The sequence below is a fragment of the Thalia democratica genome, chromosome 3 (assembly GCF_965202585.1).
Source record: "Thalia democratica chromosome 3, ktThaDemo2.hap1.1, whole genome shotgun sequence".
NCBI lineage: Eukaryota > Metazoa > Chordata > Thaliacea > Salpida > Salpidae > Thalia > Thalia democratica.
In genome coordinates, this window is record NC_139167.1 from 54,920,579 (window position 1) to 54,935,837 (window position 15,259).

Sequence of the window (15,259 nt, forward strand, 5' to 3'; positions counted from 1 at the left end):
CTGTGAAAAATTATTTTTAGATAGCTCTGTTAAAGTATTTTGTGAGTGAAGTATTTATGAGTATGCCTAAGCATAAGATATTATATTATATTATCTATTATATAAGCTCAACCAGGTTATTTTATAAATACCGTTTAAAACAAATATTTTAGAAACTCTTTATGCTAAATACGACAATCAAATACATTAATGTTTTGGATATTGTTTCAAGTTTTAAAAACTTTTCCGAAAAAATGTATTATCGTAAAAAATGTAAATCTGTTTTTGTTTTACCTAACAAGTATTTTATATATTTTAAATAAATAAAGTATATTTTTTACAGTAACTAAAGATGTGGTCTACAATCATTCAACTTGCTCCTACAACTTGACTTATTACGATCAAACTCAAGTAAGTTTTTTTTATTAATCACCCAGTTTTTATTATCCTAATAGCTGAATTAAGTTTTAATAGTGATTTTAATAAAAAATAAGTTGACTTTAATTTAAGTTGAATTATTGACTATAAGTTATCAAAACTAGGTTTTTACTCTTTGTTATAAAATTTAGTTAATCAAAACAAAAAATAAAGCATTGTTAAATTTTAAGTTGATTGTTAGGATGAATTTATGCTATAACTTTAAAAAATAAACTCATTTTCTTTTCGAACATTAAGTTTAGAACAACATTTAATGACATCGTACATTTCATAGTTTTAGTTGAAATTTTTTTTTTCAACAAACCATGTTTTATCAAAAGTAATTAGGTGTTAACTGTTATTCGCTGAGAAAAAAAAGTAAGGAACGCATTTCCGCTTGGGTTCAAGGTGCGTACCTTATCAGCATGTACTGTATTATTATATAATTTGACATTTTAAAATTTTATTAACAAACTTGCATACTATTCACTAGTATATTTATTATTTACAAGTTTCAAGCTTATAATAAATACTGAAGAATTATTAAAAAATTTTTTTATCCCGTTCTTTATAGGATTCAGAATCAAATTGCGTACACAATCAATTTTGCTGTTATATTACAAACTTTCAGGCAGAACTGTTTACTGTAGAACATTAATTTTTACCTTGTGAACTTTCCAGGTTGAGGACGAGTACGACGTGATGCAGTACTCCACCACCTACCTCACTCTCATCTCCACCTTCCTCTACCTCACCACCTCCATCACCTTCAGCCACTCCCACCCGTTCCGAACGAGGATCTACAAGAACAAGCCCTTCTTCTTCTCCCTCGTCGTCCTCTACTCCTTCAACACCTTCCTCGTCTTCTTTCCCGTCCAGAGCCTCTACGACTGGAGCCAGGTGAGACTGCACGATTAGATAATTATTTTGGAAGCAATAAAGAGTTCGTTTTTAATCTGTTGTTGGTGGGTGTTAAAGATGTATCCAGTCTTAATATTTTAGTGACTATCGGTGGTATTTAAATATTTGCAGAACCCTAACCTTCAGTTTTATAATCAGTTTCATTAAAAATCAGTTCAACTTATTGACTAACGACTTTTCGCAGCTCATAAAATATGAGCAGTTCTCGGATTTTCACTATATACCTTTAGCAATTTTACTCTTTATTTAACTGTTCATAGTCATTAGTTTTAAGAACTAGCAGCGAAACGCGTAAGTCAATAAAGTGTTTGTGTACCAAAAACTTTTTTTTGATTTTTCAATTGGCTCTGTCTGTTTGAAAATTTTGGAGTTTACGCCTTATAAACAGGGAATCCTGGAATCTTGGAAAAATCTTGAATTTGAGAAATTTTGAAAAAAAACAGTAATTTTGAATAAAAATCATTAAAAACCAGGAAAAACCTGAAATTTTGAACAATTTTTACATGTTAAGTAGTTGAATTTTGATTTGATACAAAAAATTTATCATATAGACAAAAAAGAAATTATAAAAAACACACTTAAAAAAGCATAAAGATATCTTTTCTATGTCATTATAATTTTTAACATAGTTTTTTACCAACTTAATTTTAAACTAAAAATAGACTCTAAAACGTGTTATTTTAAAATACTGGAAGAAATATTGAAAACCTGGAGAAAATTTGCCAAAAACATTTGGCAAGCCTGTAAATAGTTATTTCTTATGACTGTAAGGTCAACAAAAACATCGGCGAAAGTCTACAGAACCTAAGCCTTAACTTTCGTGTGCTGTGAGTCTCAGTTTACCGAAGGCTTGTGGTCTGATGATCAAACCTTATGTTATAACTGTACGTATACTATTATTAATAGTTTAAAAATATTTGCTTACAATCAAGGATATTTCTTAAGCCACTCCTAATAAAGTTATACTATAATACTACCATTTTTAATATTAATTATAATATACTTGCTCGCAGTTGAAGATGTTCCCGACCACCAGCATCCAGTGGTCCGTCATTCTCTTTGCCGCCGTCCACTTCGTGCTGAGCGTGGCGTTCGAGTTCTTCTGCGTCGAGAACAACCGGGTGTGGTTGTTCCTGCGAAACCGCTTCGGAAGCCAAAAGTTCCTGCCGAAGCACCAGAAGCTGTTGCGGCGCCTCTCGCCTTCAAAATCTCCCGCGAAAGTGGAGGAGGGTTTGGGGGAACAGATGAACCCGTTGTACGCCATCGGAAAGGTGTTCGTGTCGAACGTGCGGCTGGAAGGCGAAGCTGAAACCAGCTGCACGAGCGAAGTTTCCACCGAAAACTACAACTTCACTTCTTCCAACAGTTTCGTTGAAGTTTTATGATCATTTGGTAAGAAGTACTGGCATGTAGATTTCAGTGGGACATTTGACCAATATCTTCTAAAACAATTTTAATGATGTTTTATGGTTAGAGTTTTTAGGAGCTTTGTTGACATGTATATTTTTTCGTTCTAGCTCAATGCTTTTACTACTGTTGCTTCTTTTTGATCGTATCTTTTTTATCTAACACTATTTTTTGTAAGTACAGATCACATAGTATATCTTTTTAAAAATTTTCAATTATAACCGAATGTACTTAAGTAAATTTTCTTACTAATGATTAATTTTTGTGCCTTGGTATAAATTTTACGGCTTACAGCTCGAACATCATTGTGTACAAACGATTAGTTTTTCTCTGTGATGAATTGTTTCAGTAGCTGTATGAAAACACTTTCAACCAAAGCTTTATTTCCTGCGAGGCCTCTATACTCTTTTTATTTATATTTATTTTATGGTTTTGCACTACTGTAGTGAGGAGTTTTAAAGTTTTGTGTCTTTATTTTAATGTTTTCAATGAGTAACTTTCCCATTTTGATAAACATCTTAATGTCTCTAAATATGATAGTAACTTTAGGTTGCTTCTAACTACATAAAGAAATTTTCCATAAAGCCTTTCTTTTTTCCTCTTGTTTAATCATAAAACCTAAAAAGAGAATAAATTCAGAGAATCTCCAAATAAAATAACGATTCTCATATCCTACATGTTTTGTATTTAAAAAAAATGTGACCAACTTATATAAAACTTTAACTTGAAACTTTGGAAAGATTGAGCGAAACAATGTATTTATTGAACATAAATGAGATCAATGTAGCAGTTTTATTTCTTCAAGTAATTTATTTTTTGTTTAACATTTTTATTTAAAAAATATATAAAACTTTAACTTGAAACTTTGGAAAGATTGAGCGAAACAATGTATTTATTGAATATAAATTAGATCAATGTAGCAGTTTTATTTCTTGAAGTAATCTATTTTTTGTTTAACATTTTTATTTAAAAAATATTTTAAAAGGTCATGGAGAACTTGACGTCTATTAAGCTTTAAAAAATTGTTGTAAATTGGTTATTTAAAACATACATTAAGAAAAAAAACTACATGTTTTTAGTTTTATATACAAACACTTATAAAATATTTATACTGTAAAAAAATACTGTAAAACTAAATAGGTTGAAATAAATAACTAGTTTTCAAAGTAACTTAAATTGTCAATCGTGTACAAAATTTGAAGTATAGTTTAATATATACTTTTGTTAAATAAATAAAACATGTATTTAAACGTGGTAAGTTTGTTTTATGTAAAAATAAAAACGATTGTCAATTTAAATAATCAATAAAATAGATTATCTTTAAAAACATGGTTTAAATAAGTCGTCCTGTGCGCAACAATTGTGATTAAGTCATTAACCATTGTAAAATGTAAGTACTGCTTTAATAACTAAACTTTGATAAAAGCACATGAACAAAAAGTTTAACCTACAAATCAAATAGTGTTTAATCATACTAGCTGTGAAAGTAATTGCAAGTTATTCTTATAAATGAAAGTTGTACAATATAACCAGAATGCTACTTTTACTCTTTTCTTCAAAAATTTGTAGTTCTAGTGTAAGAATTAACGTAGTATGGAGTTAAATCACAGATAACAAAACAAGCTAACCCCATTATAAAATCAAAACCATTTTTTATACGCGAATGCTTTATTGACCTACGGCGTTTCACTGCTCATAAAAGGTAAACAAATACACTGCGTCATTATGTTTACTTACAAGTGGTAATTAGCAGCCTTTTGCTAATTACGGGAAACATTTACATTAGAAAGCTTTTTACAACCCACAATATACGTGGGCCGGCGTAAATTTAAAATAAAACTGAAAAAAAAGTATAAAAACTTTCAGACGCAAACTTTGACTGAAACTATCTTTATAAAAAGCCAACTGTTAACTTACAGCTAATAGATGAAATAATTATATTTTTACATAATTTAATTTTTTCAACATTGCTAAAAAACAATGAACAGTGTATGCTAAGGTTAATTATATTAGGAGTACAAAACAAATACTACAAGATAAAAATTGTGTAAGAGTTTGTGCTGTGAAAAGAAGAAAGCAGTAAAATTTTAAAACCAATAAATAAACCTGGTTTTATTAATGAAATTAAGAAAAACGTACGCCAAAAAGATTCAAACTATATTCTATTGAATTTTTATTTAACGGATTTATAACTTCTGTGGTAACTACGAACTACTTATAAATGTTTGGAAATGTTTACAGTATAAGTAATTTTTTTTAATAAAATTATGTGGTACTAATTATGGATTTGTTTGTGCTTAATGGTTATTTTGGGGCTTTCGTCAAATAGGCGTTTCAAAATAAGTTTAATGTGAACACTTTTTAAATTACAGATGTTTTGTTTCTCCGAAAGAAAACTTTATCTGATCATTAGGATTTTAATCCAACTCGATAGTAACTGATTTTCTTTAATGTTAATAAACAATGAAATAATACTTTTGTTGTTTTCTTAGTTTTTAAAATATATTTTGTGCTAACTTTAAAAACCATAAAGCATTTTGGTTTTCACTTTAGTTTAAAAGTTTAGTAGCTAGTTCTTTATAATTAAAACTGTTTTTTTTAATTTAACTTGATCCTTTCTCCCCGTCGTAAAAATTCTTAATAGATTAATTTTATTTTACAAAACAACACAAATACTGTTTTACTCAGTTTATTTTGTTCATGTTTACAACTTTATTATACTTTATTTTCCAGAGTTTTTTACTGATAGAGCGTTTTTTTATTATAAAAGTGTTGTGGCTTGCAGAAACTCATTGAAGAATTCCTATGTTTGTGCAATAAAAACAACTTTTCTGTCTTCATATAGATGTCAGAAATGAACCTTCGAAGCTAAAGAATTCGTCAATAAGACACGAGGAAGGTAGCTTTGAATATAATAAGTTAAGCATGAGGTGACACGCTATTTTTTTTTGGAAGGAAATTGCTACTTATATGACATAAGGTTGCTTTACAGGGCAGGGACAGTTTCCTTGTAGTAAGAGATTCCCAAAATAGAAGTTGGTTGACCATATTTTATAGTCAACTTTAAGATGCGCAACTTGTGTAGTTTGACTAAATTTTAAAAGCTCTTCCAAGGCATAAGGCAAGAGAATAGCGATGTAAAAAAATTGCCTTTCTTTTTATTTTTCTCGCAATTTAAACACCCGACCTTGTTCTTTCTGAATCTGAATCTTCTTCTTCTTGTCTGTGATCTTTTTTCTGGCTCAGATTCAGTTGAGCTTGCCGAAGGAAAAATTTCGGAGATAGATTGTTCGTTTTCGATTGTTATAATAGGAGTCTTTTCCTCGATGTCCTGTGAGAAATCGACTAAAGTTTTTGAAGGCAGCACTTCCCAAGCCAGTTTCTTATTCTCAAGTTTTTTCACAGTTTTCGTTTCTTGGTCGTTGCTTGAGGAATCAACCGAAATTTCAGAAAGGAGCAAGTCACAGCTTAGTTGTTCTTTTTTGATAAAAATATCAGAGATGGTTTCTTGATTGGTGCTAGAAAAATGAACTAAATCTTTAGGAGGGAGCAATTCATATGTTAGTTGTTCTTTTTCGATTATGTTTTCAGTGATATTTTCTTTTTTGTTGTTTGAGGAATCAACTAAGACTTCTGAAGGGAGCAATTCACAATCTAGTTGTTCATTTTCGATTATATTCTCAGAAGTGTTTTCTTGGCTGTTGTTTGAGGGAGCAACTAAATCTTCTGAAGGAAGCAATTCAGAAGTTAGTTGTTCAGTTTCGATTATATCCTCAGAGATATTTTCTTGGCTGTTATTTGGGGAAACAACTGAGACCTCTAAAGGGAGCAGTTCAGAAGCTAGTTGTTTATTTTCGACTATACCCTCAGATGTGTTTTCTTGACTGTTGTTTGGGGAAACAACTAAGACTTCTGAAGGGAGCAGTTCAGAAGCTAGTTGTTCAGTTTCGATTATTTTCTCCGAGATGTTTTCTTGGCTGTTATTTGTAGAAACAACTAAGACTTCTGTAGGGAGTAATTCAGAAGCTAGTTGTTCATTTTCGATTATATTATCAGTGATATTTTCTTGGCTGTTATTTGGGGAAACTACTAAGACTTTTGTAGGGACGAATTCAGAAGCTATCTTTTCATTTACAATTATATACTCAGAAGTGTTTTCTTGACTGTTGTTTGAGGAAACAACTAAATCTTCTGAAGGGAGCACTTCAGAAGCTAGTTGTTCATTTTCGATTATATTCTCAGAGATATTTTCTTGGCTGTTGTTTGAGGGAGCAACTAAATCTTCTGAAGGAAGCAATTCAGAAGTTAGTTGTTCAGTTTCGATTATATCCTCAGAGATATTTTCTTGGTTGTTATTTGGGGAAACAACTAAGACCTCTAAAGGGAGCAGTTCAGAAGCTAGTTGTTCATTTTCGATTATATCCTCAGAATTTTTTTCTTGACTGTTGTTTAAGGAAACAACTAAATATTCTGAAGGGAGCAATTCAGAGGCTAGTTGTTCATTTACGGTTATATCCTCAGAGATATTTTCTTGCTTCTTGTTAGAGGAAACAACTGAAACATCTGAAGGCTTAGAATCAATTGAGTCTGTAGTAGAGGGCAATTCACAGCTTAAATGCTCTTTTTCAATTACTTTTTCAGATGTGTTTCCTTTATTGGTGCTTAAAGAATCAACTAAATCTTCTGACGGGAGCAACTCAAGAGCTAGCAGTTCCTCTTCAATTTTTTCGAAGGAACTTTTTTCTTTGTTGCTGCTTGAGAAATCAACTGAAACTACTGAACTCTTAGAATCGATAGAATCTGCTGAAGGCAGCATTTCGCAGATTAATTGTCCAATTTCAATTGTTCTAACAGGAGTATTTTCCTGTACGTCCTGCGAAAAATAACTTAAATCTTCTAAAGGGAGCAATTCCGAAGCTAGTTGTTTGTTTTCGATTATATTCTCAGAAGTGTTTTCCTGCACTTCCTGAGAAAAATCAACTGAAACTTCAGAAGGCAGCAATTCCCAAGCTATCTGCTTTTTCACAGGATTCATTTCTCGGTCGTTGCGTTGGAAAACCCCGCAATCTGAATCTTTTCCAAACACGCAAATCACGTGACTCGCGTCGTAGCGAAAGTACAGCATCGATTGCCTCGTGTGAAGCTTGAAGCAGCTCATCTCCACTTGGAGGTTCAGCCGGAAGTAGGCGACGGCAAAATTTAAAAAGTTTAGGGAGTTCCCCTGGAGGAGGCCGGAGACGGGCGGCGCGATCAAAGAAGCCTCCGAGGCGGGTGAGGAGAAGCGCACCTCCTCCAAGTCCTCCTCGAACTCGTCGCTGGAGTAAAAGTACATTTCTCCCTCCATGGAGCTGCTGCTGCCTCCAGTGGAGACAGTGCTCGCCTCAGAGTCGTCGTCCGATGAGTAGGAGTCTTCGGATGAGGAAGTCAGGGAAATGGACGAGGGATCAGGCGACATGTAAGATCTCCACTCCTCGTCGGGATCCTGAATATTTTTAATGATGTTTTAGTATAAACAAAATAAAATTCTACACATTTATTGATTCACAAATTTGTTTATAAAACAATGTTTCACTCAGTTAATAAGATCAATGAGGTCCTCGGTTATACTAAATACCTTGTTTAAATGTAATTATTACTCTTGAAATAGTCTAAAAGTATAAAAACAATAAATTATAACAAATAATAAGTGCAATGGTATATTAGGAAACAATGTTGGTTCAAGACTGCAACCCTTTTTTGGATAAACGATTTAGTTAAACCAGTTATTACCAACGCACAAAAAAAATTGAACATGTTTTTTGTTACTATTGTGCTTAGTTGTGTGCAGCTTTTAATTTTTGATCCTCAAAAGTATTTATATAAAAAGTTAATTGAGACATTAAAACTGTTTTGGTCTTTTTATAGATTTTTAATTTTTTGTTTCAACAAACGTTACCTCGAAGAATGCGTTTTTATCAATTACGCTTCCAATAACGTAGAACTTGAGTTCGTTTTTTATTTGGAACCGAAGTCTTTTGGCAGGACTTTCGTTTCTGAAAATCTGTTGCAAAGCAATAACAATAAGATAAATAAAACAAAAAGAATTGTGTGAAAACACCAGTTTTTTTTTAAGAAAGAAAGCTAAAATTTACAATAAGAAACTATGGTAGATGTTTTTCAGAATGGTTGTTATAATTTTCTTATATAAAAGTATAAAGGCAGGAATTAGAAAAGAACTTAACATTTAGCAAACATATGTTTGTCATGGAACACCGATGGCTTATTATAAATCAAACAAGCTAAGTATTATTTATAATTAAGTATTACTTAAGAAATTTTAAATCACAAATTTGTACTTATATGACATATTTTACACTTAACATACTTAATCATTTATATAATTTAATTTTAACTCTTAAAAAACTTACAGGATTTTTCAAGATTCCCTTATTAGGTTGATCTGGGTTAGTTTCTACTTTTTCAGAAGCTTCGTTTTTGGATAATTCGTACTTCATAAAGCTCTGTGTAATTATAAAATTTGTAGAAGCATTTTCAAACAAACTCTAAAGCTGAGTAATGAAAGCCAACGTATATAAAAGTAAGTTTGTACTTTGAATTATAAACATTTTAACTTCTCAGAAAATATAATTAAAAGCATATCATTGTTTCGAAAGTATATAACCTTAACACAGTTTTCATTGCTATTATTTTAAACATTTGATATTTTAAAGGATATTTTAAGAACACAACTATAGAACTACAATCTAAAAAATGTATGTCTATAGCAAAGATGACAAAAAGAATTTAGTACATTTAAGAGTTGTTAGTGTAAAAGTAATGAAGAAATTTTGAAAACAAAAACTTTCTTCATTCTAGTTTATCTGTTTATAAAAACTGTATTAACAATTTGCAAACACAAGACTTAAAGTTATAAAATTATAAAAACAGTTCTCACCTCTAGTTGGATTCTACCATCAAAATTGACTTTTTCCATCTTAATAGCTGTTGCAGTTTGGGAAAAACTAAAATATAGATTGTATGTACGATATATGACTTTCCAAAAAGTTTGTTTTATACGATTTTGTGAAACGCAGTTTGGATTTAAATTAACGAGATATTTAAAGTATATATGACGTATTTCAGAATTTTATTTTAATTGATTTTTTGTTTTGTTTATTTTTGCGAAGTTATTTACACAGATCTGTCTAAAATAAACATTTTTAAACATATACTGTAACCTCTCGCTTATTTACGCACATTGTGTCCACAGAAAAAAATGCGTAAAGATATGAGAGATCGTAAAGATAAATTAGGTACAGAATATACTTACTATAATGGCTGTTTCTTGATATTGCTTCTGGTTAAAAGCGGACTGGGGACTTTACCTCTTTTTACAATTTGTTTACTTTATTTATATATATGAAAACAAAAGATAAAACTATACCTCTATTAAAAAAAGGATTTAAATTTATATGAAATAATAATACTTGTAGAAAAATTTTAAAAAATTTAATAACAAGTAGATTTTATCTTAATCTTTATTTATATGTGACTTATTTGATACTTAACATTTATATTATATTGTACTTAGCAAATTAAATTTATAATTATGCATTTGTTTACAACTAAGAAATGGTGTGATTTCTATATTAAAATCTGTTTCTATAGTCTTTAAAACATGAATTTGGTGCTTTAATGGATTTCTTCTTTTGAACAAGAATATATAAGATATAAGAAAAATGTTTAATAAAAATTGTTTATGTTACTACAACTTTTTTTAGTTTAACATTTGCCCACATAAGGATAAACCTTAATTTAATCTCTTATTGTTAATAAAATTTATGATATACTGAGTTATAACTAAATCTTCATCAATTAGTCAAAGAACATAAGTTTACAAAGTCTAAAGATAAAGAGAGGTGAGTTAGCATTTAGAAACATATTTTAAGTTAATAACATACAATAAACCTAATTTGAGCAATAATAAAAAAATTAAAATTTTTTTTATTTGAATTTTTAGAATTCTAAAATGCGTAACTAAACGAGAGTGCGTAACGTCACAAGTTCGTAAATATGCGAGAGGTTACTGTATGGCAATTAATTTCTAGTAGAAAAACTTAGGGATCAGCCGCGGTCCAAGTGTGACCCGAAAAAATAGTTTAGCGCGTCAGGATTTTTATCTAATAAACAACTAACGCTGAAAAGGCAAATTAAATCTTTTTTAAAATTAAAATTTACAATTTTTTTTTTTGTAAGTAAACTGTGCAGTGTAGCCTATTTTATGTTTATTTCGTTACAGTAACATTCATTAAACTAAGAAATTTTCAAAGCATGTAATTTTAAACACAATAACCCGCGAAGAACTTTTTCAGTAAATCTAGCCCGTTTCTCATAAAAGGCTGCCGACTTCTGACTAACAACTGTTTTATACTAGATTATAAAACACTTAAGTTTGAGATAATTCCTACCTGAATTCAGAACTAGAAGTTATATTAAAATGGTCAGTGGATAGCATGCTAAAATTAAATAGTATCAAACAAGGTGCATGCTCTTTCACTTAGTTAAAATAATTATTTCGAAAAATATTCATTTATAAATCAAAACCAATATATAAATAACTTATAAAAAGGTAAACAATTGTAATAACTTGGGTCTTCTTAAAATAGATAGTAGTCTTAATTAATCAGAACCCATATGTATGACATTAAAAGCTGTTAGTAATTTATTTAAAATGAGGTTTTATTTAAATAAAAATTTTATATTATATGTCTAATTATCTATTCACGAGTCATGCTAGGCTTGCTGTGATGGGGTAGGGTAAGCAGAGATAAAATTTGTAAGATTAAGAGACTACAAATTAAACAACAAGGTGAATTTGTTTTAAAAGTTGGAATGAAAGTGTTAGTAGTGTAAAAATAACAAAAAAATATTATATATTAAAATGAGGTTCAAGAACGACTTATGCACATATTCAAAAATGATATACTGTTTGTTGATTTTAATCCTTGTTTTACAAACTTGCACGAAAAACACAACCATTTAACAATATTTTCAGAGAAAAAATATTTTCTCATAACAAAAGAATTTTCAGTATCTTAAGTCTATATTTTATCTTGATTGTAAAGGGTGATAGGAAATGCACAGAAACTTGAAAAATCAGAACAAGCTTCGAGTATTTCAGCCTGGGCTAAAACTTTAAAATAAATCAGATAACTTTTAAGTTTTATGGTTAAATAACGTTAAAAGTAAGCTTAAGTTTTATAATTAAAAATGTTTATACTCTCTTTTTTGTTGAGGCTAATTGCCGGTAGTCTTCTTGACTAGGTATGAGCAGAACTGAATTGGTTGTAGTTTTTGTTAAAATCTTTATTTTAGCAGTGCAGCTTCATCTTCAATGCCAATTGGATTAAGCGAGTAGGTGTGTTTAATTTTTGTTTTTACTTAAGTTTAAGTATTTTATCTATTTATTAAATTCTTTCAAAATACTTTAAAGCAGACTCAGTTTCGGTCAAAGACCTCTTCAGTGCTTATTTAAAAAATCTAGAAAGATGTAGTCATTAGATAGTCATAGAAAACAGTGCTAAAACAAAAAATGAATAAATTTCTGGTATAATTTCTCCTCTGGAAGTTGAGATCTTTTTATTAGTTTTCAAAATATCAAAAAATACAGTATTTTATCTATTTTAGGTGACAAAGACCTTAAACAAAATTTTATTACATTTTAAACAAGAAAAATGTGAATGTAAGCAGGGGCGTCGCGTGGGGTGTTGCACTGCCACAATTGCACCACCTTAAAATTTTGTAAGAAAAAAATAAGTATCTATAACGTTTTTGTTATTTTTTAGAACAAAACCTCTTATTAAACTCCAATTTAGAAAACGACTATTTTGCTCACTTCACTGCCGTAAACTCTTAGCTGACTGCCGCAAATAAACTCAAAACAGCAAAATTTCTTTAAGAATTACCGCAAAATCAATATCTTGCGGTAAGTAAGCTAAGTTGAAAATTCCCTGAAACAGTAGAGGTTTAAGTATCATTCCACAAGTCATTTTAAACAAAAAATGAAAACAAAGCTAAGCAGAGCACAGGCGATCCAAGCAGAGGCAACTCGAGCAAAAACATTTTAAGCAGAGGCAACTCGAGAAGAAGCAACTCGAGAAGAGGCAACTCAAAAAAAGTAACTCGAGAAGAGGCAACTTGAGAAGAAGCAACTAGAGAAGAGGCAACTCAAGAAGAAGCAACTCGAGAATAGGCAACTCGAGAAGAAGCAACTCAAAAAGAAGAACTCGAGCAGAGGCAACTCGAGCAGAAGCAACTCGAGCAGAGACAACTCAAGTAGGGGCAAATCGATCACCTTTAACTCGGATTTTTTTTCTGCACCACCTAAGAAAAATACCACGCGACGCCACTGAATGTAAGTTATCTTTAAAATAAAAATCCAAGGTAGGAAACGGTGTGGTACCCAATAAAAAATATGGTTTTTATTGTCAATACTGGTTTGCTTAAAAAATAATTTTTACCATTTTTAAACTAAAACTTATTATTCTCTTAATATTTTTTTATGCTTAATCTTAAAAGTTTTGTTTTTATTACTACAGAAATCAAAATAGCAAAAAACCGTGTTTACAAAGCTTTTTTTTTCGGTGTGTAGAATCGATGACCGAAAGGCCTCTCTCCACACCATTTCTTTGAACATAGTTGCACTTTGAGCGTTCGTATTTATTTATTTATTTCCTACAACACAGTTTCAACGTGATAGCTTATAATAATAGACCCGTTATCAGCCGAGATCGGCTATGAGTGTTGTGCTTGAAGCAGTAATCTCGTACAAAACACACAAGAATAAAAATACACAGTGATGGAACAAAATGATTGAAATAGAAAAAATTATAAATAAATAGTCATTAGCAAGTTGCTTTCACTCATCAGTGCTGGAATTCAAACTGGTCAGGTCGTGCTTGTAGGGCGTCCTGAAAACGACCGCGGTTGCGTCTGCCAACCACCATTAAACATTATACTTTAGATCAGTTATATTCTACCTATTCCAACCAGTAAACTGCAATTCTGTGCGCACCAAGTTTTAAATTACTTAAATGCGTTAACCTTTTGTTTAAACTTTGTCAAAATTTTTGGCTTTTCTAGTATACTGCAAAAAAACAAACCTAAAAAATATTTAGTTACAAGTTAAACAACATGTTGCCTCGTTTGAAATTGGTTTTAATATGATGTAACTTTAATAACAAAGAAGAGCAACTTTTACATGATATAATAAAAACAGCAGTTTGTATATATTTCTGGCTGAGATTTTATACATCAAGCCTTCCTCATTATAAAATACAAATATATGTTAATTAAAAAAAAAAAAATTTACGTAATAACACTTTAGTTGTTCTAGTTGAAAAATACAACTTGCTTTCTAAAAACCTAAAAATTTTAAACTTAATATTATTGTTTTAATTACTTGAAGAAAACTAATTGCCTAACCAAGTACTTAAAATTTATAATATTTTAATGACTGTTCAAAATATAGTTTTAATTGTTTGCTAATAAAAGATCCTAGTAAAGTAACTTCATTATGCTTCTATTCTCTCATTACAGTAATTATTTTTTTACAGAACCCAGTTGAAGTGTGTTGATTCGTTGACACACAGAAACATATGTTGGTAGAATAAAGGAAGATTACTGTATAATTTGTTTTTATTAATATTTTAATGTATATGCTTTAAAATAAACGTTTGCTATTTCATAAGATGTTTAACAAAATACGTTAGAGAAATATTTAACCAAATAGTTGGTCATTATAAGATTGCTAAGAACAAGTTGTTGCTTTTCAAACGTTTTAATATAAACAACTTTTTACTTAGTAAATATTTAAATTACTTATATCTAAACTCTAAAGTATTGTAGTTTTTAGTTCGTTATTTAGTAAACTTTTAAAGTTCCTCAATAATGCGCTTATAGATATTTCGATAACACATATTTTAGTAAATAAAAAGTATTCTAAAACTGTACATTACACTTTTTATTGACTTTAACAACGTGCAACTAAATGTTTTGTACTAAAAAATTAAAAAAAAATAGCTAGCGTTCAAAAGGTTTGGTCTTAGGACCTGGTATCCAAAAAAATCTTTCGGTTATCGATTCATAAACTACGGATACAGTTTAATGTCTTGTCCTGAATTTGTACAAGTAAAAAAAAAAATTTATGTTTCACAGGATTTCGATCTTGAAATGTTCAACTCACTTACTTACTTAAACATATTAGATTTTAGAAAAGTAAAAAATTATTGTGTGGTTTCAGTTTTGAAAATTGATATTGAAAGCTCAGTACTTTTAGTAAGAACATACTTAAAGACTTTAGATATAAAAAGAAAGAAATTTTAAGTTTATTTACTCTATTTCTGTCAATTGGTTTGTTAGTAAAATCATCTGGATTTACTTTTTTTTCGTATGATAAAATATCAAGACCAAACTTATCCTTGACAAATTCATTGGCTTTAAAATTCTAAAATATAAGGTACAAAAAACAATTTAAGTACGAGGTCTTATTTGTTCA

The 15,259-nt window shown here is 29.9% G+C and overlaps 1 protein-coding gene across 1 annotated transcript in view; it reads left to right on the forward strand.

Annotated features, from left to right (window-relative positions):
• Nucleotides 1-3,522, forward strand: part of LOC145831699 (polyamine-transporting ATPase 13A3-like) — a 33,228-nt gene extending 29,706 nt beyond the window's left edge. Inside the window, exons 26-28 of the mRNA XM_082939011.1 lie at nt 323-390; nt 1,078-1,296; nt 2,331-3,522. Coding sequence (XP_082795137.1) covers nt 323-390; nt 1,078-1,296; nt 2,331-2,702 — 659 coding nt within the window. The 3' untranslated portion in view covers nt 2,703-3,522. The remainder of the gene's footprint in view (nt 1-322; nt 391-1,077; nt 1,297-2,330) is intronic.
• Nucleotides 3,523-15,259: the final 11,737 nt, after the last annotated feature.